Source organism: Carcharodon carcharias, chromosome 4, assembly GCF_017639515.1.
Source record: "Carcharodon carcharias isolate sCarCar2 chromosome 4, sCarCar2.pri, whole genome shotgun sequence".
NCBI lineage: Eukaryota > Metazoa > Chordata > Chondrichthyes > Lamniformes > Lamnidae > Carcharodon > Carcharodon carcharias.
Window position 1 is genome coordinate 22,189,835 of NC_054470.1, and position 24,733 is coordinate 22,214,567.

The following is a 24,733-nucleotide window of genomic DNA, read 5'->3' on the forward strand; positions in this document are numbered from 1 at the left end:
CTCTTCATACAAAGAGTTATCAATGTGTCAAATATGCTTACAGATGAAGCAGTGGAGCAAAAACATTGCAAGTATTTAAAATAAACTATTGGATATAACAATGGGGAGATGTTAAGAGCTGTCAGTGTAGGTGAATTAGGATGGGCTGACTAGCCATATCTTGCATACCAGATTTTCTCCAGTTTTAACTGAGACAAAAGTTGAATTTTAATTAGGATGAATTAGGATGGGAATTAGGATGGGCTGAATTAGGATGGGCTGACTAGCCATATCTTGCATATCAGATTTTCTCCAGTTTTAACTGAGACAAAAGTTGAATTTTAACCATCAAAAATGGGTGGGTTGGAATGTAAAAATTTTAAAGTTCTCAAACCGATCTCGATCCACCTCTGACCCGTCCACTTCAGCGTTTAACAATGATTGGACAAGAAGTGGATAGCCAACCCATTTAATCCTATTTAAATATTATACTGAGGCTAAGAGCCTCACATTTAACTTCCTTTATAGGTTGAAATATGGCTGGCCAGGTTTTCCAGGCCTTGGAAAACGCAGCAGCTCAAGGGAGGTACAGACGGCTTTATGGAAAAAATGTGCCTTTACAACAGTGCCTGTAGGCAAGAGGAAAAGGAGTGATCATCCCAGACCCCAAACTGCATGCTTCCCTGAAATTTACTCCCCCCACCCCCCCCCACCACATCCCCCCCGCCCTCCCCCTCCCCCACCCCCCAACCCTGCATCAGACCTACTCCCCATCCAAAGACATTCTACTGATCAGGGATCGGACTTCTTTCTACTGCCCCTACCTGCTCCCTCCCCCAGTGTCAGGGATCAGACCCTATACACCCCTATCCCTGCACCCACATTTCCAATAGCAGCTACAGGCTCCTTCCTTGGAAGTGTGGCCTATTCCGGAGTGCTCACAGTGTGTGGGAAAACCAGGCATTCCAGGTTTCCCAATCAATTCTCTGCCCACACCACCATCCCCCCACCCCCGGCTCAGAAAACCAGCTCCTGTCAATGTCGGAGTCAAAGTGTGCTTTATTCTTAAAATAGGGGGCATGAACTAGAATATCATATATTTGCAAAAGCAAAATACTACAGATGCTGGAACTCTGAAATAAAACAGAAAATGCATGAAATACTCAACCGGCCTGGCAGCATCTATGGTGAGAAAAACAGAGTTAACATTTCAGGTTCTGACCTTTCATGAAGTGATGAATCAGATTATGCTCTGATGAAAGGTCATGACATGAATTGGGTGAGAAGATCATACTAGACTTTTCCCGCCTGAGACTTAATTGGGATGAGTCGGTAAAGTGACGGGGACTCCACCCCACATCTTCCCACCCTGTTATACGCCACCCCATCCCTGCCTCTGGGGTAAGAATTATATTGCACTCTCTGTTTCTATTCAAGCTGCCAGAGCTGCTGAGTATTTTCAGCATTTTCTGTTTTTATATTATATATTTACAGTAGCCAGACTCCAGCAAGAAGAGGAACAATCAACAGATCAGTTGAAAATAAGTTTTGGACTGGAATACTGCAAATGAAAGAAAATAGCCTTAGCTACTCTTAAAAAAAAGGTTCATCTGTAGGAGTGAATAGTGTGACATTGCCTTATAAATCACTATCAACATAGCAGGGGCTTATACCTCAGGCTTGTTAGAGTAATATGAAAATTGCCAGAAGCACAAACTTTACTATTTTATGTTGATCCCAAAATTCCACTTTGAAGTGGTACAAAAATCCATAATCTTGGTTGGCAGGCAGCAGAAATGGGGCCAAGTCCCTATCGCTTTCCCTTATCCATCAGAATTTTTGTAGCATTTAGAAGTGAGCATATAAAATTCCCACTCAGGAATGGACAGGCATGTTCCATCGCCATGCTAATGAGGAAAGTACAACCCATGACTTATTTCCCTCCATTTCACCAGGACAACGCCAAGCACAAGCGTTGCCTGCAAGTCTTTGGTGCCTAGTGTTGCTAGGGACCCCCAAGAGGGGGAATTCCTGCAGTGACATCCTGGGATGATTGGCCTCCAACAACCATTACCATCTTCCTTTGTTTTGGCTATGAGTCTAACTAGTGGAGAGTTTTCCTCCTATTCCCATTGACCTTAATTTTGCCAGGGCTCCTTGATGCCACATTCGGCCAAATGCTGCGTTGATGTCAACGACAGTCACTCTCATCTCACCTCTTGAGTTCAGCTCTTTTGTCCATGTTTGAACAGAAGCTGTAATGAGCTGAGTAATCCTGGTGGAGCCCAAATTGAGCGTCAGTGAGCAGGTTATTGCTGAGTAAGTGCCGCTTGATAGCACTGTTGGCGACACCTTCCATCACTTTGCTGATGATCGAGAGGAAGCTGATGGGCAGTAATTGGTTGGCTTGGATTTGTCCTGCTTTATGTGGGTAGGACACACCTGGGAAAAATTCTACAAAGCTGGGTAGATGCCAGTGTTCTAGCTGTACTGGAACAACTTGGCTTGGGGTGCAGCTAGTTCTGGAGCACAAGACTTCAGTACTACTGTCAGGATGTTGTCAGGGCCCATAGCCTTTGCAGCATCCAGTGCCTTCAGACATTTCTTGATATCATGTGAAGTCAATCAAATTGGCTAAAGACTGGCATCTGTGATGCTGGAGAACTCTGGAGGAGGCTGAGCTGAATCATCCACTTCAGCTTTTGGCTGAAGATCTTTGAGGATTTGGATATTTAGTTGTTAGTTGTTTAATTGTCCACCACCATTCACAACTGGACTGCAGTATATAGATCTGATCTGTGGTTTGTGGGATCACTAAGCTCCGTCGCATGTTGCCTGCTCTGTTTGGCATGCAAGTAGTCCTGCGTTGTAGCTTCACCAGACTGACACTTCATTTTTAGGTATCCCTGGTGCTGCTCCTGGCATGTCCTTCTGCACTCTTCATTGAAAGGTTTGATTGCTTGGCTTGAAGCTAATGATAGAGTGAGAGATATGCCAGGCCATGAGGTTACAGATTGAACACTATTCTGCTGCTGCTGATGGTGCACAGTGCCTCATGGAAGGCCAGTTTTAAGCTACTAGTTCTGTTCTGAATCCATCCCATTTAGCAGCAACATCATCCTGAAAGAACAGATGGGACTTCAGTTTACTTTCTCATTTGAAAGAGAGCACCTCCAACAGTGCAACACTCCCATAGTACAGCACAGGGGTGTCAGCCTCGATTTTTGTGTTCAATCCCTGGAGTGGGACTTGAACCCACAATCCTCTGAGTCAGTAAAGGGAGTGCTACCAAATGCTAGTCCAAGCAAATTGTTCAAATAACAGAGGGAGCACAATTTACTAATTAGGTATTTAAAGGGAAGGAGAGAATTCAGGCAAAACCCCTTTACAGAAAGCAAAGAAAACTTATGAAATAAATTGAGGATGAACCATTGAAATTAATAGTGTAAATAGTCTCATCGATATGCTACTGGAGAGAGGAAAGGTTAAGAAGCATTCTGTGAAGGCAAGTGGATGGGGTCAAAATCAGTTGAAAAGCACAAAGTTCATTGGCCTGATAGCCTATTTCTGTTTGTAAATTCCCTATGTTTTTCAATGGAGGATCTCCTAGACCTAATTATAGCAGCATTGCAGAATCTGGTCATGTTATACTTCATAGCTTTTTCAATGCAGTCATCCTTAGTCTTCAAAGTATTAAAAAGCAAATATTGTGAATTGCCAGATGGAACTTTTACTGTGTCTAGAGTACACATCTTCAAGCCATCATAATAGGAGAATTTAAATGTATAAGTCTATCAATTAATTTATTTCTTAATTTTATATATTGTAATCCTCAGATCGTATCGCACAGAATATTATAAAGTCCCACTTGGAGACATGTCAGTATACAGTGGAGGAACTTCAGCAGTTGGCATGGCAGACGCACACATATGAAGAAATAAAAGTTTACCAAAACAAGGTAACCATGGTCTCCAGAGGATATTTACATTGCTGTTCAAATAAAAAAAATAATAAAAAGATATGGAGGGGAGAACACAAGGGATTGTATTAGCATGAGGGCAGCAAATGATAACAGAGCTGGTAAAATGTGCTGAAAGGAAAAGGTAGTAGCTACAGGCTTTCTTGTGCTGAGACTTGGATCAGTAGAGAAGGAGAAAAGGAAGGTGATTTTTAAGAGCGTAAGCACATGTGGAATTAGAAAAATACATTTGGTTTTCAAGTTCTTTCCTCCCACAGACTATGTACAGCCTGTCCTTTTGTTTCTGTTTTCTGAAGAAAGCTTCATGGCCAAGATGTAATTTGTAATCTTTCTTGTCAACATTAATTGCTGGGTTTCCCTCTTTTCATTCATGAGAAGAGACTGGTGCTCACAGGGGTGGGAACCTTTTAGTGCGCAGACCATGATTTTTTTGTCTATGGATGGAAAATTTCTGGGTGCCTGAAATTTCCTGAGAAATGTTTCATGTGAGTGACACTCGTGCTGGGAGTGCTAGATCATAGAATCACTACTGCTGTCCTTACCTATTAAAAAATCATGCAGATACAGTTCCAAGATTTAGGGTTATACTGGTGATTTGTGCCAACATTGTGCCAGATTTATTTAAAATCATTTTTGTTGAGAAACTGAAGCAAAGGGCCATGACTTTTGGTGTAGGATTGCATCACTGTGGAAAAGACAACAGAGAGAAGAAAAGATAAATTGGGAAGCAATGAGTAGGTAATCCATGATTGACTGTTAAGAGCCCAGTATAGTTTTAACTAAAATTAAAATGACTGGACAGAAATTATCACACTTTATATATCATTCATTGCAAAAATACATTAAAAATGTTCAAATTGGAAAAAATCCTAGAACTACACAGATGCTTTGTTCGTGAAGACAAAACAGTATTAACATTTCAGGTATAGATCCTTTATAAGAATTGAAAGTGAAGAAAACGAGGGGGAAGAATGATTTAAAAGTATAGGGTTACTTATGTAGCTAATGTCATAAAGAAGCAATTGTTGGGCTAAAAAATCTACACAAAAGAAGAGTTTAATTTTGATCAGGCTTTGGTAAAAGTATTTTTTTTAAATAGAAGAAAGATAAATATAACTTCAAATTGATGAAATGGAAACTAGACAAGTGAAATGGAGAGAACAAAGGAGACAGCTATAGCCCAGAGTTGCTAAAGACCATATTAAAATCAGAGCAGTCCAGAATACCTAGGAGAAAGATGAAGGCACTTCAAGTCCTCCACCCATTCCAGCACTTCTATAATTGGCCTCCTAAATGGTTCCAGGAAAGCTCAGTGTTAACTTCAGGAACAATACCATGTCTTTCTCCTTGGTATCCTTCTCAAAGTGCTTTTGCTCTTCTTTCTGACATTTGTTTCTAACACACCCAAAATATTCTGTGCAGTTTGTTTCTCTTTCCTTCCCATTACTGTATTTTTTTTCTTTTAAAAGGTGAGGGAAGTCATATGGCAGCAGTGTGCAATTCAGGTCACGCACGCAATTCAGTATGTAGTCGAGTTTGCCAAACGCATTACAGGGTTCATGGACTTGTGTCAGAATGATCAAATTCTCCTTCTCAAATCAGGTATGGGTTACAAATATACTTCAGTAATGAGTAAGATGGCTGTCATTTAATTGTTGGGTTATGGCACAACTATCAATTCAGCCGACATTTAAGGGGCAATGCCATCGTGGTAGTAGTTGCTGCAAGGCCATTTTCTATGTTTACATTCACAGCCAAGCACAATTATGGAGTCAATGACACAATGCTATTATTTCGACTATGACCATGTCTTGCACTGTCAAATTATTTTTTTTTAACTTAATAAAAGTTTTGCCAGAAGTGCAAGACTGAACTGAACAGATTCATGCTGGTAATGATCTTTGGCTATTTTAGTATGAATTTTCTCCAGTGATCTACGTTGTTACAGGGCAGTGAAGATTTTGGAGCAAGCTATTTGGGTATTGAGCAACAACTAATGACTCTTTCACCCTAAAAGAACATAGGAACAGGAGGAGGCCATTTAGACCCTCAACCCTGTTTGCCATTCAAACCAATCTTGACTGATCTGTAAGCAGACGCCACATACCCGCCTTTGCCCCATATCCCTTAATACCTTTATTTGACTGTAATTTTTATGCTATATCCCCTAGTTCCAGATTCCTCAGCCAGCAGAAATAATTTATCTTTATCTGCCCGATCAATTTGCTATAATACCTTGAAACCTTTGACTAAACCGCCCCTTAATCTTCTAAATTCCAGCCCTAGTTTTGTAATCTGCCCTCATAATTTAACCCTTAAAGTTCAGGTATCAATCTAGTAAATCTACACTGACTATACCCTTCCTAAGGTGTGGTGCCCAGAGTTGCTCACAGTACGATTGGTGTAGTTGAACCGGGGCATAATATAGATGCAACATGACTCGTAACTACTTGTATTCTAGTAATTTAGATAAGGAAGAAAGTGAAAGACTTGCCTTTATATAGTGCCTTTTTATAGACCTCAGGATATTATAAAATGCTTCACAGGCAATAAAGCACTTTTGAAGTGTGGTCACTGTTATAATGTAGGAAACATGGCAGCCAATATGTGCACAGCGAGCCCCCACAACAGGTGAGTATGGTGGCCATTACCAAGGAGAAGGTGCTAGGAAAATTGAAAGGTCTGAAGGTGGATAAATCACCTGGACCAGATGGATTACACCCCAGAGTGCTGAAGGAGATAGCTGAAGAGATAGTGGAGGCATTAGTGGTGATCTTTCAGGAATCACTGGAGTCAGGGAGGGTCCCAGAGGACTGGAAAATTGCTAATGTAACCGCCCTGTTTAAGAAGGGAGTGAGGCAAAAGACGGGAAATTACAGGCCAATTAGCCTGACCTCGGTCATTGGTAAGATTTTAGAGTCCATTATTAAGGGTGAGATTTCAGAATACTTGGAAGTGCATGGTAAAATCGGGCAAAGTCAGCATGGTTTCATCAAGGGGAGGTCATGCCTGACAAATCTGTTAGAATTCTTTGAGGAGGTAACGAGTAGGTTAGACAAAGGAGAGCCAATGGATGTTATCTACTTGGACTTCCAGAAGGCCGGACAGGAGGCTGCTCAGTAAGATAAGAGCCCATGGTGTTAGAGGCAAGGTACTAGCATGGATAGAAGATTGGCTGTCTGACAGGAGGCAGAGAGTGGGGATAAGGGGTTCCTTCTCAGGATGGCGGCTGGTGACAAGTGGAGTTCCGCAGGGGTCAGTGTTGGGACCACAACTTTTCACTTTATACATTAATGATCTAGATGAAGGAACTGAGGGAATCCTGGCTAAGTTGGCAGATGATACAAAGATAGGTGGAGGGACAGGTAGTATTGAGGAGGCAGGGAGGCTGCAGAAGGATTTGGACAGGTTAGGAGAATAGGCAAAGAAGTGGCAGATGGAATACAATCTGGGGAAGTGTGAGGTCATGCACTTTGGTAGGAAGAATAGAGGCATAGACTATTTTCTAAATGGGGAGAGAATTCAGAAATCTGGAGTGCAAAGGGACTTGGGAGTCCTAGTCCAGGATTCTCTTAAGGTTAACTTGCAGGTTGAGTCGGTAGTTAAGAAGGTAAATGCAATGTTGGCATTTATTTCAAGAGGACTAGAATATAAAAGCAGGGATGTGCTGCTGAGGCTTTATAAGGCTCTGGTCAGACCACATTTAGAATATTGTGAGCAATTTTGGGCCCTGTATCTCAGGAAGGATGTGCTGGCCCTAGAGAGGGTCCAGAGGAGATTCACGAGAATGATCCCAGGAATGAAAGCTTAACATATGAGGAACGTTTAGAAGGATGAGGGGAGATCTGATTGAAACTTACAGAATACTGAAAGGCCTGGATAGAGTGGACATGGGGAAGATGTTTCCATTAGTAGGAGAGACTAGGACCCGCAGGCACAGCCTCAGAGTAAAGGGAAGACCTTTTAGAACAGAGATGAGGAGAAACTCCTTTAGCCAGAGAGCGGTAAATCTATGGAATTCATTGCCACAGAAGGCTGTGGAGGCCAGGTCATTGAGTGTATTTAAAACCGAGATAGATAGGTTCTTGATTGGTAAGGGGATCAAAGATTATGGGGAGAAGGCAAGAGAATGGGTTGAGAAACTTATCAGCCTTGATTTAATGGTGGAGCAGACTCGATGGGCCAAATGGCCTAATTTCTGCTCCTATATCTTATGGTCTAAACATGATAATGATCAGGTAATCTGTCTGTGTTGTTGATTGAGGGATAAATATTGGTCAGGGCCCTAGAAACGGCTCCCTTAATCTTCTTTTAAATAGTGCCATGGGGTCTTTTACATTCATCTGACAGGACAGACCAGGTCCTGATTCAACTTTGCATCCAAAAGTCAGTACCTCCGATAATGCAATACTCCCTCAGTACTGCACCAGTGTATCAGTCTAGATTTCTGTACTTGAGTCTGGGAGTGGGACTTGAACTCACAGCCTTCTGAATCCAAAGCGAGAATGCTACCAGCTGAGCTTCAGCTGACACAGCAAGGTGGAAATACCAGCATTCCATTAGCCTCCTTGATAATTTTCTGTGTCTGTTCATGACATTTTGAATGAACTATGTATCTGGATCCCCAAGTCTGTTTAGAATCCCAATACTTCTACAACATTTAGAAAGTACTGTTAGGAAATAGAGATAGCTTAAGTAAGTTACATTTGTAGTTGTGGGTGCCAGGAATGAGTTTTAGCTTTAAAGTTTAATTTCATTTGTATTTTTGTATTTGTGTTAAGAAAAGGTCAAGTTGAATTTTAGTTTTACTTTCAAAGGTGCCTGCATTTCTAATGAGTTTTACGCCTCCTAAAAAGGAGTTAAGCAAACAAGAGTAGAAAAAGCTGTGCTGTTGCCTGGCAACAGGGGACCAGAGAGTTAGGACCCACCCCTACACACACAGATACACACGCATGGAGAAAAAAACTAGAAGAAGCACTTTGAGTTCAGTTGGAAGCAGTTGCCAGCAGAAGCAGGTTTCCCCAAAGAGACTAAAGAATAAAGACCCCAAATTCAATGGAGTGGAACAGGAGAAAGTCCCAAGAAGGCCTTCTAGTCGAAGGAAGGACAGGAAGCTGGGAAAGGTCCTGTTAAGTGAAGTTAAGAATGAGGAGCAGAGGAAGACTCCAAGCTTCAAGCTTAAATAGAAAAGCTGCAGGAAGCAAATTTAAAACAGAAATGGCTTGTGAGAAGTCAGAAGGCCAAAGAGATGGCTGGAGGTCTGTAACTCTTTGCTATGGGCATGTGAAACAGTGGTGTACTGTTGATGGCTAAGTCGGTGAGCGAGAAGGCGTGGAAGGAATTTCAAATGGATTTGGTGATCCAGGGGTGAGGAACACCTGAAGGAGAGTTCACAACCCTGGAGGTGGACCCTTGTGGAAGATGTCTTAGAGAAAGCTTCGGTTTTGGAGAAGATTCCAAAGCGAGCTCTTGGAGAGTGGAGATTGGAAACTCTCATGTGAAAGACAGAATTTAGTGAGACTGGTTGGCTCACGGTGTGACAAGCATCTGGAGAGGGTTGAGGAGAGATCCATAGCATCTGTTTGGGGTGGCATCTGTCACTTGGTTTCAGAATGTGGAGTATCTGACCACAGGTCACCTAGTGGTTCACATGGACTGTGTACTTACTGTGGGTATTAGAGTATAAGAGAGCTTTTGTAACTTGTGTTATCCCTTTAATCTGTGTATGTCTGTAAAGGTATAGTTGTGAGTGAAGGAGTATTATAATATAGTTAATCTTTTCTTGTTTAATAAATGTTTTATTCTTTTCTTAAAAGTTCATCAGCTGACTTCTGTGACTCTGTTCAGTAGCCACTCTCCACGTATCTAAACAAACAAATAAAAGCTATCAAGCTGGGTTCCACCCTGGGATCAGGCTTGTCCAGTGGTCACATCAGCTGGGACCATAGCAGTACTCTGTTTATCCTTTTTCCTATCCTATCCTAAGTGGATGAGGGTCCATTTGCTACAGTTTTGCACATTCACTTGATCTATTAATATTGTGATTTGTAATTTTATACTTCCATCTACATTGCCTACAATGCCATGTATCTTTACATCATCGGCAAACCTAGATGTATGGCTTTCTATTTTGATAAATCTTATCCCCTTCTATCCTATCCCTAATATAGATGCCTGTGGGATGTTGCTAGTTAAATCCTACCAGTTAGGCTACTTGCTCATTGTCCCTATTCTCTGTCTCCTGCCGCTCAGCCAACCTCCTAACCAGGTCAATAATTTCCCTCTATTCCATGAACTTCCACTTCAGCTAGCAGTCTGTTATGGGAAATTTTATCAAATGCCTTCTGGAAGTCCATATAAGTAATATCCATAGATATTTGCATGTCCGCTATTTCAGTTTGCCTCTTCAAAAAAATTCATTCGGGTTCCTCGGGCAGCATCTTTTACAAAACCACCATGGCTCTCTGATCAGCTGAAAATTTTCAAGGTGTTCAGTCGCTCCACCCTTAACTATAGACTTTCCAACGACAGATGAAGGGCTAACCAGTCTATAATTCCCTGGTTTCCCTCTGTCCCCTTCCTTAAATAGCATGGGGCAATTTTCCAGTCCAAAGCAATGGTTCCTGAATCAAGAGAATGTTGCCATCTGCAATGTTCTTACCTACTTCCTGTAAAACACTGGGATGGAAACCATCTTGTCTTGGGAATTTGTTATTCTGATTGTCATTATTTTCTTCATTACTTTACTTATGCTAATTTTGGTGAGTCACCATCCCTGCTGCAACATTAGTTCCCTTGGGAAACTAATGCTATCCTCATCGTCTACTTTAAAGACTGAGGCAAAGTAATTACTTAACATGTCCGCAATTTCCTTATTTTCCTGTTTTCTTTTATTCATTCATTGGATGTGAATATCACTGGCTGGGCCAGCATTTATTGCCCATCCCTAATTGCCCTTGAGAAGGTGGTGGTGAGGTGCCTTCTTGAACCGCTGCAGTCCATGTGGTGCAGGTACACCCACAGTGCTGTTACAGAGGGAGTTCCAGGAATTTGACCCAGTGACATTGAAGGAACGGCAATATATTTCCAAGTCAGGATGGTGAGTGACTTGGAGGGGAACTTCCAGGTGGTGTTCCCATTTATCTGCTGCCCTTGTCCTTCTAGATGGTAGTGGTTATGGGTTTGGAAGGTGCTGTCGAAGGAGTCTTGGTGAATTCCTGCAGTACAACTTGTAGATGGTACACACTGCAGCTACTGTGCGTTGGTGGTGGAGGGAATGAATTGTTTGTGGATGGAGTGCCAATCAGGCAGGCTGCTTTGTCCTGGACGGTGTCAAGCTTCTTGAGTGATGTGGGAGCTGCATTCATCCAGGCAAGTGAGGAGTATTACATCACACTCCTGACTTGTGCCTTGTAGATGGTGGACAGGCTTTGGGGAGTCAGGAGGTGAGTTACTCATCACACGATGCCTAGCCTCTGACCTGCTCTTATAGCCACAGTATTTATATGTCTAGTCCAGTTCAGTTTCTGGTCAATGGTAACCCCCAGGATGTTGATAGTGGAGGATTTGGCAATGGTAATGCCATTGAGCATCAAGGGGCAATGGTTGGATTTTCTCTTGTTGGAGATGGTCATTGCCTGACACTTATGTGACACGAATGTTACTTGCCACTTGTCAGCCCAAGCCTGGATATTGTCCAGGTCTTGCTGCATTTGGACATGTACTGTTTCAGTATCTGAGGAATCAAGGATGGTTCTGAACATTGCGCAATCATCAGGAACATCCCCACTTCTGATTTTATGATGGAAGGAAGGTCGTTGATGAAGCAGCTGAAGATGGTTGGGCTGAGGACACTACCCTGAGGAACTCCTGCAGTGATGCCCTGGAGCTAAGGTAACTAACCTCCAAGAATCACAACCATTTTCCTTTGTACTAGGTATGACTCCAAACAGCGGAGAATTTTCCGCCTGATTCCCATTGACTTCAATTTTGTGAGGGCTCCTTGATGCCACACTCTGTCAAATGCAGCCTTGATGTCAAGGGCAGTTATTCTTATCTCAGCCTGCCTGATTGGCACTCCATCCACAGTACATGTCCAAATGCAGCACGACCTGGACAATATCCAGGCTTGGGCTGACAAGTGGCAAGTAACATTCGTGTCACATAAGTGTCAGGCAATGACCATCTCCAACAAGAGAAAATCCAACCATTGCCCCTTGATGCTCAATGGCATTACCATTGCCATTGGCAAAGTTCAGCTCCTTTGTCCACGTTTGAACCAAGACTGTAATGAGGTCAGGAGTTGAGTGGCCCTGGCAAAGCCCAACTGAGTGTCAGTGAGCAGGTTATTGCTAAGCAAGTGCTGCTTGAGAGCACTATTGATGACCCATTCCATCGCTTTATTGATGATGTTGAGTAGACTGATGGGGCGGTAATTGGCCGGGTTGGATTTGTCCTCCTTTTTGTGTACAGGACATACTGGGCAATTTTCCACATAGCCGGGTAGATGCCAGTGTTGAAGTTGTACTGGAACAGCTTGGCTAGGGGCACGGCAAGTTCTTTTAGAGAAGAGCCACAGTATCAATGACTACAAGGGAAGAAGTCCCACCCACCGAGAGCTGCCAGCCAATCAGAGGCCAGAAGCTCTATTAAATGGCAGCACCACCAGGGAGATGGAAGCTGCTGTGGGCACTACACACACCTGAGGTCTAGTATTGTCACTGAATTCCAGGCCACACGTAAGTGATGACACGTGAGGGTTGTGGCAAGGTGGGGGAGGGGGCAGCAGCAAGGGCAGGGGGTGGCTCTTAGCAGACCCCCCTGCCTAATCTGGATTCCTTGATCAGGTGATGTGCCTTTGACCAATGGACCCGTCCCTGGGGCCTGCATGCAACCCTGCACAGGCTTGCTTGTCATGCTAACCCAATGGCAGGCCACCCCATCCACTGCTTGGTTCATAACAGCGACAGTGAGATGAGACCCTTAAATTGGCATTAACTGCCCACTTAAGGGGCTCAATTGGTGGAGGAGCGCAATGGCCGTTCACAGGCCTTCCCATCACAGATTTAATCAGGGTGGAGGCGAGAAGCTGGCAGGATCCCCATGCATCACTCTCCTTCCTGTTTAAAGAACCTGTGGCACCAAACTCACCACAGTGGAGAGCAGTAAATTCTGCCCTTGATAACTGGTCCACATTTCTCCTTTTCAAACACAACCTTGAACTCAATCGTATTTTGATTGTTATTAGGTAAATGTTCGCGCAACGTTAGGCTGTTAACTAAATCTGACTCATTATTCATTGTTCTTCTTCCTTGTTCTCTTCCCGCACGCACAGATGCATGAGACAGATGCAGCACACACTTACATCTGTTCCCATGGCTAGTATTTCCTTGGAAGAGGTTGCTAGCCTATCTCCAGAGGTTTAGCTTGAGGGGCAAACTCCACATCAAGCATGGCTGACTAGGTGACTCCCCCACCCTTGCCACCTGCCATAGGCTCATTGGAAGGATTTACAGGTTGATAGTCAACCTGTTTGGCTACACCCTGAAAGTACCTTCTGTGGCCATCAGGTCCTGGAGTGGGGCTCAAACACGGAGCTTCTAGCTCAGAGGCAAGGACGCTTCTAACTGCACCATATGACCTCCCCATTATTCATCATTAAACCGAGTATGGCCTGTCCCTTTGTTGATTCTAGGATATATTGGGTGGAATTTTACCACGGGCTTCAGGAGCCCAACATAGGGGCCAGATGTGGGTCCCGAGATTTCACTTGCCAGCATTGAGATCAGTTCAGCAATCTTCCCGGAGGCAGCCTCCTAACTGGCCGTCACCGTGCTCACCATCCTATTAAGGACAGCAGGCCGGCTTTCAATGCCGCAGGGCCAGTCAGAGAGCCTGCAGCTCTGGAGCTTCAGCAGCCCCACTGGGCGCAATGGGCATCACTGAGGCAAGTCAAAGACTGTGAGGCAACCTCAAAATGGAGGCATTGGGGTAAAATCAAATAAAGATGTAAAAGGACGAATTTGATAGGCCCGTTGGAGCGGAGGGGAAATGCCTCTGGTGGAATCGTTTCGGCTGCAGGTGTGGCCTATGCTGCTGGTAGCTGCTCGCCGCCCCATCAATGAGGCATGGAGCCTCTGGCTTTGTCGGCACCCACCCTGACCTGCTACTGGGAGGCCACCTCAACTGAGCTGGCAGCCTTCGCACCCAGTGGGAAGGGCTGCTCCATTGCCAACAAAATGACAGAGAGGCCACAAAAATCCACCCTCACTGGGGCTTTAACAATGCAATTCAGTTGCCCACCTCAGTGGAGCAGTTAGCCGATCTATTTCCCAGCACACGGGAATGCATTGTTGCGCTGTACCAATGCTTTAGGCCCTATTTTCCAGGATGCCCAGCCTTCAAGCCCACCAACACAGGGCCAGGAAAATTCAATCCGTTGTTGCAGAAAATTATCCCGTACACACTCAGGAAATTTACTACCTTTCTGAGATGAGCTGCTTATCGTGATTTGTTGGAAATCTCCCATTAAAACCACATTACTACACATTTGTCTAATCTGTGCAATAATATATTCTGTCCTTCAGAGCTGCCATCAGGGGGCCTATAACTAAACTCCCACTACAGTCTTAAATCTTTTTCTGTTTGTTAGTTCCAACCATAGTCTCCGCTGCCTGCTATCCTCTCATTATATCCTCTTTTATCTTGAAGTAATTTCATCCTTACTGACTAATGCTGCTTCTCCCTGTCGACCCACATTCCCTTTCTTTCCTGTAGACCTTCTAACCTGATATACTCAGTTCCCAGTCCTGACCTCCTTTCAATCTTAGTCTTTTCCTTTTCAAGTAAATGTACAATTCTCTTTGAAATTTACTATTGAATCTGCTTCCACCATCCCTTTCAGGCAGTGCATTTGGTTGTATGTGATTCTAAATTGCGCCAGAAAAGATTCAGTCAGGATTTTCTGATTGTTTACTGAATAAATGTGTCAACTATCATGACCCTGAGTTGTATCGTCCTGGAAGATTCCAGGTTTATTTTCCCAGTTTGCGTTGAATTAGCTGCTCTCTGAAGCATCAACAGTAGAAGTACTACAGTTATTTTCAGTTATGATCTGGAATGCACTGCCTTAAAAATTGGTAGAAGTATATTCAATAGTAACTTTTTAAAAGAGAATTGAACGTCGTAGGGCTATGTGAAAAGAGCAGGGGAGTGTTGGATTGCTCTTCCAAAGAGCTGGCACAGGCATGATTAGTCAAATGGCCTCCTTTTGTGCTGCAATAAACTATGAACTAATGAACTACAGAACCTGGTCTGCAGAAAGGGCAAATCTTCCTGCTCCTAATCTGTGTCTAATGGCATTACCTGTTGTAAAGTGTGTATGCTGGGTGAGGAATGATCTATCTCAACTTTGATACCTTCATCCGTTTCACATTTTCGCATTTGAAGAATTGGATTAAGTAGTATAGGGTCACAGTAAGAGATAAAGAAAGAGTAAATTGGAAGAAAATAAAAGATTCAATTCACCAACTTTCTGGAAACTAGAATATTAAACAAATGTATTAAAATGATATAGATGCGCAAGTGAATGAAAAACATTTAAAGTTTAGTCCTCAGGCTAGACATTAAATGTCCCATTAATACAATGTTAAGTAAAATGACAAAACCTTCATATCATATTTCCATAATATTCAATTATAACAACCCTCCACTTGTGGCCCATGTCTTATGAAATTACCAACACACTATTTGCCTCATTATACAAACCGTGCATAAAATTCATCAAGGGTGAGTAGGAGTTTGACAAATCTTAAAAGATTTGTATGCTTCTACATGTGACTCAACTGTGAAACCTGCTCACAAGATAGTGATGATCACCTTACTGTTGTATATCCCTTCTCAGCTTTGATCAGCAGTCCTTGTTTAAATGTTCATTGCTAATTTATGCAATACTTCTTTTCTAAATAATTTTATAATATCGCAATATGGCAGTTCCAATTGAAATGTTTTTCACAGTACAGAACTTGAGCAGATTAGTTTTCAATTCAGGTAATTAATCTAACATTAAATTGCTGGAGATGTAGCAGCTTTAAACCTGAGTTATAGTCCTCAATAATTTAGATTATGCATTTCCTTAATAACTGTTTTGCTTTCAGGTCATCAGTGCTGTCAGATCACTGCATAATTTGGCAAACTGGTCTGTCTCTATTTTAGGTTGTTTGGAGGTGGTGTTGGTCAGAATGTGCCGTGCCTTTAACCCACTGAACAACACAGTGCTTTTTGAAGGAAAATATGGAGGCATGCAAACATTCAAAGCTCTCGGTAAGCAAAGGCTTTTGTACTAATTATGTTTTGAACCATTCCGATATGTGGGTTTTACTGACGCACCATAACTTCAAACAATGTGAGCTAAAGATTCAAAAGGGCTGTGTTAAAAAGTTAATGGGAATGGAAGTAAAACAGGCCCAGCAGGAATGCAACTTAGAAGAAGGTGGAGAACTGATAACAGAGGAACTAATTGTAATATTCTTACTAATATTTGGTAACAGGAACTGTGCCAAAGGACTAAACTGTAACAAATATTTCATTGCAGTTCAAAATCAGAGCAAGGGGTAAACTTAGTGATCATAAGCCAATTACTCTCACCTTAGCTCTGGTTATCTCCAGGGAGTAATTTCAACGGGTTAATTTGATGAGTCCATGTTGCTGGCAAAGGGCAGCTTGCTCCCAAGGTTTAGGTACACATCACTTACTATTCCTTGACCAGTCAGAAAAACGTGGCCAGTGCACGCAAGAATTTCCAGTTAATGCTGCTGACAGGCAAGGCTCTTCCTAGTAGCACAGGATCATAAAGTTAACCTCCATCCTGCCAAGAGTCCATAAAATGAGATGAAATTAGTGAAGACTGAGAATGGGCCAACAGAGGGTAGTCAGCATCGATCATTGAGGAAGTTCTGGGCACTTTTTAAAAAAACTCGAGGGTCAGAATTTTCCTGTTGGCACGCGGTGAGTGGACCCCGCACTCTGAGGTGTAAAATGACACACAGTGATGTCGGGCGAGTGTGCTGACGTGACTGCGCACCATCACGATATTTAGGTGGACGGGTGCACGACATTCTCGGATGCACACCCGCCATTAATTATTCATGTGGTTAAGGCCCTTGAGGCAGCAATTGTCTGCAATTTTGTCGAGGCCCATGCGATCTTCAGGATGTCACATGGGCGCAACAGGCAGGTAGGACACATTTGTATAAACCTCATCCATGGGCGGGATAAGAGGGGTGAGTGGGGTCGCCAGTGTTATCTGTCGGATATTTAATCATGAAAGTTACTGCTACTTGCCTGGGTGAGCAGGAACACTTCAAAACTCATGCCAGCTGCTTCGACAGGAGTAATAGCCTTCAGATCACGACTCCACAGTAAAGATCATTTTTGGGGCCTGCAGCTTTCAGGAAGCCTTCCCTTAGCCTGGGAATGGGAGTTGTGCTCTCCACTGGAGGCACCTCCTCTGAGGAGGAAGGGAGGGCCAGAAGGGAGAGGAGGCCAGGAGCCCACATTCAGCCACCAGGGGAGCCACCTTTGGGCAGAGAGGCGCAGGCACAAGGGGCGCAGGGCGAAGAGGAAGTCCAAGGTGGAAGGGGCTGTAGAAGACGCCACTATCCTGCTGCCAGGGTATACAGGCGGTGAAGCAGCTACCTCAATATGTCTGAGGTGCAGTGCCAAAGGAGGCTCCGTCTCTCAAGGGAGACAGTCACCTCCATCTTTCTGATGATAGGCCCTATGATCTGTGCTAACTGTGTGGGTGCACACCCTATGCCAGTGGCTCTAAAGGTCACATCTACCCTCAATATCTATGCCCCTGGCTCTTTCCAGGAGTCCGTGAGTGAACTTTGCAGAGTCTTCCAATCAGCTGTCCACACTTGTGTCAAGCAGGTGACAGATGTTCTGTTCAGGCGTGCATTGGCTTTCATCCACTACCGCTGAGACGAGGCCAGCCAGACAGAGAGAGCCAAAGGCTTTGCAGCGATTGCTGGCTTCCCCCATGTCCAGGGTACAATCGACTGTACACATGTGGCCATCAAGGCTCCAGTGGGTGAGCCCGGTGCCTTCATCAACAGGAAGGGCTTCCACTCCATGAACGTGCAGATAGTGTGTGATCACAAGCTGCAGATTCTGCAAATCTGTGCAAGGTACCCAGGCAGCTCCCACGATACTTACAAATTCAGACACTCCCAGGTGCCGGGGCTCTTCAGTGCTCCAGCCCAGCTGGATGGATGGCTGCTGGGCGACAAGGGCTATCCCCTCAAAAGGTGGCTCATGACGCCTCTCCGCCATCCAAGAACAGAAGCTGAGCAGCGGTACAATAGGACCCATCCCTCCACAAGGGCTGTGGTAGAGAGAACAATCGGTCTACTCAAGATGCGCTTCCGATGTCTGGACCATTCAGTACCCTCCAGATCGTGTGTCACTGATAGTGGTTGCATGCTGCGCTCTCCACAATCTGGCAGTGGAAAGGGGTGATGCTGTGGACGAGGAAGACGTAGACGCAGCTGCTCCAGATGCACACGATGAGTCCAGCAGTGAGTCCAAGGAAGAGCATGCACAGGGGAATGCTGAGGGGGTAGATGCTGAGCCGGGCATATTCCAGGGAGGCAGGGACACCCAGGAGGCTTTAATCTAAAGAACCCTCCGCTATCCCACCACAGCTGGACCTCCAACACACGCCAGGGCTGCAGGCTCCACACTCGATACCTGAGTGCTAAATCTGCCTGGATAGTAACATTAACTAAGGCCCTTGTCAATAAAGCTCAATGGCAAACAACTCACCCATAACATTGTGGGTTCCCGTCCATTTGCAGAAGTAAGGAATCACCCTGAGGCATGGCAACATATCAAAATTTATTGAGATAACAAATGTAACTTCATAAACCAAAAGAAAAAGGTGTTGCACATCATACCAGGTCTTCAATGAGCTGCGCTGGGCCAACATAAAAGCACCAGTGAGAAACCCACCTTGTGCCTAAGGTACCTTAAATTTACGCTTTCGGATGCTAACTCTAGGTGCTGTTCCTTGCTGGCACTGGGATATGAGACAGCCTGCTCACTCTGTGGCCAGTTCCATATCTGGCTTCTGCCCAGTCATTGCAGCCTCATCAGATGCCATGGTCACTGGCAGAGGAGCTGCTGCCCTCATCCGGAGCACCCTGAGAAGAGCGCACAGGTAGCTGCAGCGTCGACGTGAGGTCACTTCGGACATTCCCGCTCACCGTGGATGGATGGGCACCTAGCTGGGATACTTGGTGCCCAAATCATCTCCCACACTGGCACTGACCAGCTGAGGTCAATGCCACTGTGAGGGCTTGCAGGTCCGAGCGAAACCCCTGGAAGTCCTGATTGTTCTCCTGGAGGAGCTTTTCCACGAGCGTCACCATTCTCTCCATGGAGGAAGCATGGCGCTCAGCCATGAGGCTCATTGCACCAGTGATGCTCCGCATGGACACCTCAAGCACGGGCACCATGCCACGTATAGCCTCGTGTATCCTGCCAAATCCTCCCGCACACCCTGCTGCACTTCCAGGAATTGCTGTGTTGCAGACGACTCCAGAGGCACATCATCAGCCACCGACCAAGCATGTACCTGGTCACCAGCAGTCCTCCGATTGCCGGTGCCCTGGGCACTCTCTGTCTTTGCCTGCATCTCAATCAAGTGTGAAGTGCCCTCACCGCCGTGCCCTGGGACACTGCCGAAGATCTAATTCCCACCAAGGTGCGAGTATCGGTGCTGGTGCCTGCCTGGCAGAGATGGTGAGTGGATTTCCTCTGGGCCGTCAGGGGCCCTCTGCCTCCTCCTCCCAGCTCTACTCCGGTGATGCTGAAAGGAACAACAAGGACATTTGATTAGTTAAAGTGGAGACAATGTCAATTTGCATGCCGGACCACGGATCATTATGTGCTCATCCTTCCATAATCAATGGTCAACCCATGTTGCAAACTTCAATCACTGAGCATTCAGCAGTGCCATGGCTGCTGGGACACACATGGTGACCTCAGTGCTCGGCAAACATACCTCCCCTTGGCACCCCAGCCTCACCGCCACCGGTGGACCTGGGCACATGGCTCCTCTCCAGATCCATGGCCTGCTGTTCGAACGGAGTCAAGGTGGCCAACTGGGCCTGGCCTCCCACCAGTCTGCATCTGTTCTGTGGAATTGTGTGCAGTCTTCTCCTGGAAAAGGAGAGAGGAGCATTGATTAGTCCAGTCTGTACCTGGATTCCCATCGCATCCCTGCAACCCCAACCTGAGTGGGACATTGCAGGACTCCAGTTACCCCGCAGCTGCCACACACTCACACAAAGAAGCCAGGGCTGACCCTACCCCTTGCCCAAATGCTGCCTCCTTCACATGTGGCACCACAAGGGCTTGCAGGTCCGAGCACATCCCCAGGAAGCCCTGATTGTTCTCCTGGAGAAGCCTCTCCACAAGAGTCGCCATTCTCTCCATGGAGGAAGCATAGCACTCGGCCATGAGGCTCATTGCGCTGGTGAAACTTTGGTGTAACTTTGCTAAGCAAGGAGGAACAAGTACATGGAACGCAAAGGCCAGCAGATGGATTGGTGCCCCCCCACCTGGAAGCTCCCCTCCCAGCATGCTAGCACTTTGACTTTGACATGCTTCCCCATTCCAGCACTCTGCCTAGGTACAGACCCTTGAGTTTCACCCCCAGTCTATGCTCTGGGTGTCAGTGTCATGCACACTGCGGGTGCAGAACTCATCTCAGCTCAATCCTCTCAGGGTGAACTAGACATGGGCAATATCTGCTGGCACACCCAGCGAGGGTTACATGCCATGAAGGATTCAATGCTGTTATTGTACTCAGAGTTGCTGGGCGGGAGGTGGTGGTGAAGGGTGATTATGGCTGCATTAAGAGACCTCAGCCAACATGGTACTCACCCTTCCCGAGCGCAGGAGCTCGTTGAATGCTTTACGGCACTGGATCCATGTGCATCGCACCACATCATGGGAGCTCACACTCTTGGCCATCTCCCCCCAATCCACCTCTTCGCACACAAGTTTGGTCAGGTGGGAAGGTCTCCGCCTCCCATCCCTCGGAAGCAGGACCTCCCGCCGCGCAGCCACCTCCTCCAGGAGGCAGCTGGACACTCATCCAAGAAATGAGGGGCACACTGCCTCACTGCCGTATCCTCCGACTTGGCCTGCCCCACTGGCCTACCCTCCGGACTTGCATGCTGCACAGTAGCCCTCTTCTGTGCTCTTCTGCTGGCCATTGTGAGCAGCCTTGCAAAGGCTGCCAGGCCTTCATTTAAACAGGCCGCCGGGTTGCCATTGGACCCAGCGGTCTGCGCATGCCCATCATCGCCCACCCACTCCCACTATCCTCGGGAGTCGACAAGTACGCTGGGTGGGCCTTAACTGGCCCACCTGCATAAAATGGCGATGCGGACCCGATTGGGGGCAGCGATCGGTTCCACACCCACCCATGCCCACTCCTGCTCAGACCGCTCAACATGGGGAAAATTCTCCCCAAGGTAATCAGAAAGAGTAGGCTTGGTTTTGTGAAAGGGAAATCATGTTTAACCAATTTATTTTGGATTTCTTTGAAAGAGTAACATGCGCTGTAGATATATGGGAGTGTACTGTGCTTGGATTTGCAGAAGGCATTTGATAACGTGCCACATCGAAGGTTATGGTGGGAAATAAAAGCTCATGGTGTAAGGGGTAACATGTATTAGCATGGCTCCAAGATGGTTGGTTGACAGAAAACAAAGCATGCATGAACGGGTTTTATTCTGATTGGCAGGTTGTGACGAGTGGAGTCCCACAGGGGTCTGTACAGGGGCCTCAACTTTTACAATTTATATCAGTGACTTAGATGAGGGAAACAAAGGCATAGTAGCTAAATTTGCAGATGACAGAAAGATAGTTAGGAAAGTAAGCTGCGAAGAGGACATAAGGAAGTTGCAGGTAGGGATAGATAAGTTAAGTGGGCAAAAATCTGGCATATGGTTAATAACATGGGAAAATGTGACATTCATTTTGGCAGGAAGAATAAAAAGGCAGTGTATTACTTAAATGGAGAATGACTGCTGAATTCTGAGGTGCAGAAGGATCTAGGTGTTGTAGTGCATGTGTCTGAAGTAGTTAGTGTGCAGGTACAACAAGTAATTAAGAAGACTAATGGAATGCAATCCTTTATTATGAGAGGAATTGAACATAAAAGTTTTTAATAAAAGTAAGGATGTTATGCTTCAGTTACACAGGGCATTGGTGAGACCACATCTTGAATATTGTGTGCAGTGTTGGTCTCCTTATTTAAGTAAGCATGTAAATGCATTCGAGATGGTTCAGAGGAGGTTTACTAGATTGATACCTGAAATGAGTGGTTTGTCTTATGAGGAAAGGTTGGACAGACTGGGCTTGTTTGCACTGGAGTTTAGAAAAGTGAGAGGTGACTTGATTGAAGCGCACAAGATCCTGAACAGCCTTGACAAGGTGGACGTGGAAAGGATGTTTCCTCTTGTGGGCAAGTCCAAAACTAGGGGGCACTGTTTTAAAATTAGGGTCACCCTTTTAGAACAGAGATAAGGAGAATTTTTTTCTCTGAGGGTTGTCCAACTTTGGAGCCCTCTGCCTCGGAAGGTGGTGAAGGTGGGGTCATTAAATATTTTTAAGGCAGAGGTAGATAGACTTTTGTTAGGCAAGGGAATCAAAGGTTATCGGGGGTAGATGGGAATGTGGAATTTGAAACACAAACAGATCAGCCATGATCTTATTGAATGGTGGAGAAGGCTGAAGGGGCTGAACAGTTTCCTTCTGCTCCTATTACCTATGCTCCTATTACAAATGTTTGTATGATTGTATGGTGGGTGGGTTTGACTAACTCAATCAATTATTTTGGGGGAAATCAGTGTATAGATGAAGAGAATGCATTGAATAGTATATGTATAGATTTTCAAAAAAGTTTTTTAAAAGATGCCAAATAAGAGATGTTTCAGAAATTTGAGGCATATGATATTAAAGGGAACAGATTGAGTTTGTCAAACATTAGAAAGAATCTTTACCCTTTAGAAAATGAATGTACTATCGCCAAGTTTGCAGATGACACAAAAATAGGTGGGAAGGCAAGTGGTGAGGATGACACAAAGGGCAGAATTCTTACCTCGATGGGCGAGCGGGCCCCACCGGTTCAGCGGCGAGTGGGCAGCCGAACCCCGCGGCCGAAGTGGGGCCCGGCACCATTTTGAGTGGGCAGGCCAATTAAGGCTATGCGCTATGCGCTTCCTGTACGGGCTAGGGGAGGGGCGCGGAGTGGAGGGAATCCCCATCTGTCAAAGTGCGCTCTTTCACGCATGCAGGCGAAAAAGCGTTCTGCTCCCTGGGGCAAAGTCCTGTCTCAGGGAGATTCATGAGAGGTAAGTAAACTCTAAAAATAGATAAATATTAAAATTATTAACATGTCCCCCTCATGTGACAATGTCACATGAGATGGGACATGTTAATAATAAACACATAAAATTTATTAAATTTTTAATTTTTTAACTTTTTAAATTTTTATTAAATTTTTTAAAAAACGGACATGAAACTTCATTCCGCCACTGGATGAAGTTTCATTAATAATCTGCAGCCCACTGGGGCTCCTGGCCTGCCCGCCAGCCTTAAGGTTGGCCGGGCAGGGTGTTTAATAAGGTTACTTAGCCTGTCAATGGCCTTAATTGGCCATTAACAGGTCGGCGGGCGGACAGCTGATTTTCCCCTCGGCAAGCGGGCCCCGCCCCCAAATCGCCAAGGGGAAAATCCTGGCCAAGGAGTCTACAGAGAACATAGACAGGTTAAGTGAGTGGGCAAAAACTTGGCAGATGGAATATAATGTGGGAAAATGTGAGCAGGAAGAATTGAAGAGCTGAATATTATTTAAATGGAGAAAGACTGCAGAAAGCTGCAACACAGAGGAATTTGGGAGTCCTCGTGCATGAATCCCAAAAAGCTAGCATACAAGTTCAACAACTAATAGGGAATGCAAACGGAATATTAGCCTTTATTTCAAAAAGAATGGAGTATAAAAATAGGGAAGTCTTGCTAAAACTATACAAGGCATTAGTTAAACCATACCTAGAATACTGTGAACAGTTTTGGTCCCTTTATCTAAGGAAAGAGGTACTGGCACTGGAGGCAGTCCAGAGAAGGTTCACTAGATTGACCCCAGGTATGGAGGGATTTTCTTATGAGGAGAGGTTGAGTAGGTTGGCCCTGTACTCATTGGAGTTTAGAAGAATGAGAGGTGACCTTATTGAAACATGTAAGCTTCTTAGAGGGCTTGTCATTGTAGATACTGAGAGGTTGTTTTCCCTTGTGGGAGAGTCTAGAACCAGAGGGCATAATCTCAGAGTAAAGGGTCACCTATTTAAAACAGAGATTAGGAGGAATTTCTTCTCTGAGTGTTGTTAATCTGTGGAATTCTTTACCATAGAGGGCTGTAGAGGCTGTGTCATTAAGTATATTCAAGGCTGAGATAGACAGATTTTTAATCAGTGAGTGAATCCAAGATTATGGGGAAAAGGCAGGAAAGTGGAGTTGAGGATTATCAGATCAACCATGATCTCATTGAATGGTGGAGCACACTCAGTTCTTATGGTCTTATAGCTCTCTAAATCTTCTCTCTTCCAAAGAACAATGCCATGGTATTTCAAACCTATCTTCAAAAAATACATGGATAAAATAGTGTCAATGAATCAGTTAAGAGCGTAGGGGCAAATGAAA

General features: G+C 44.9%; 1 protein-coding gene across 1 annotated transcript in view; it reads left to right on the forward strand.

Annotated features, from left to right (window-relative positions):
- Positions 1 to 24,733, forward strand: part of rorb (RAR-related orphan receptor B) — a 248,475-nt gene that overhangs the window by 218,034 nt on the left and 5,708 nt on the right. The window contains exons 5-7 of the mRNA XM_041186847.1: positions 3,816 to 3,937; positions 5,428 to 5,560; positions 16,172 to 16,279. Of these exons, the coding sequence (XP_041042781.1) occupies positions 3,816 to 3,937; positions 5,428 to 5,560; positions 16,172 to 16,279 (363 nt within the window). The remainder of the gene's footprint in view (positions 1 to 3,815; positions 3,938 to 5,427; positions 5,561 to 16,171; positions 16,280 to 24,733) is intronic.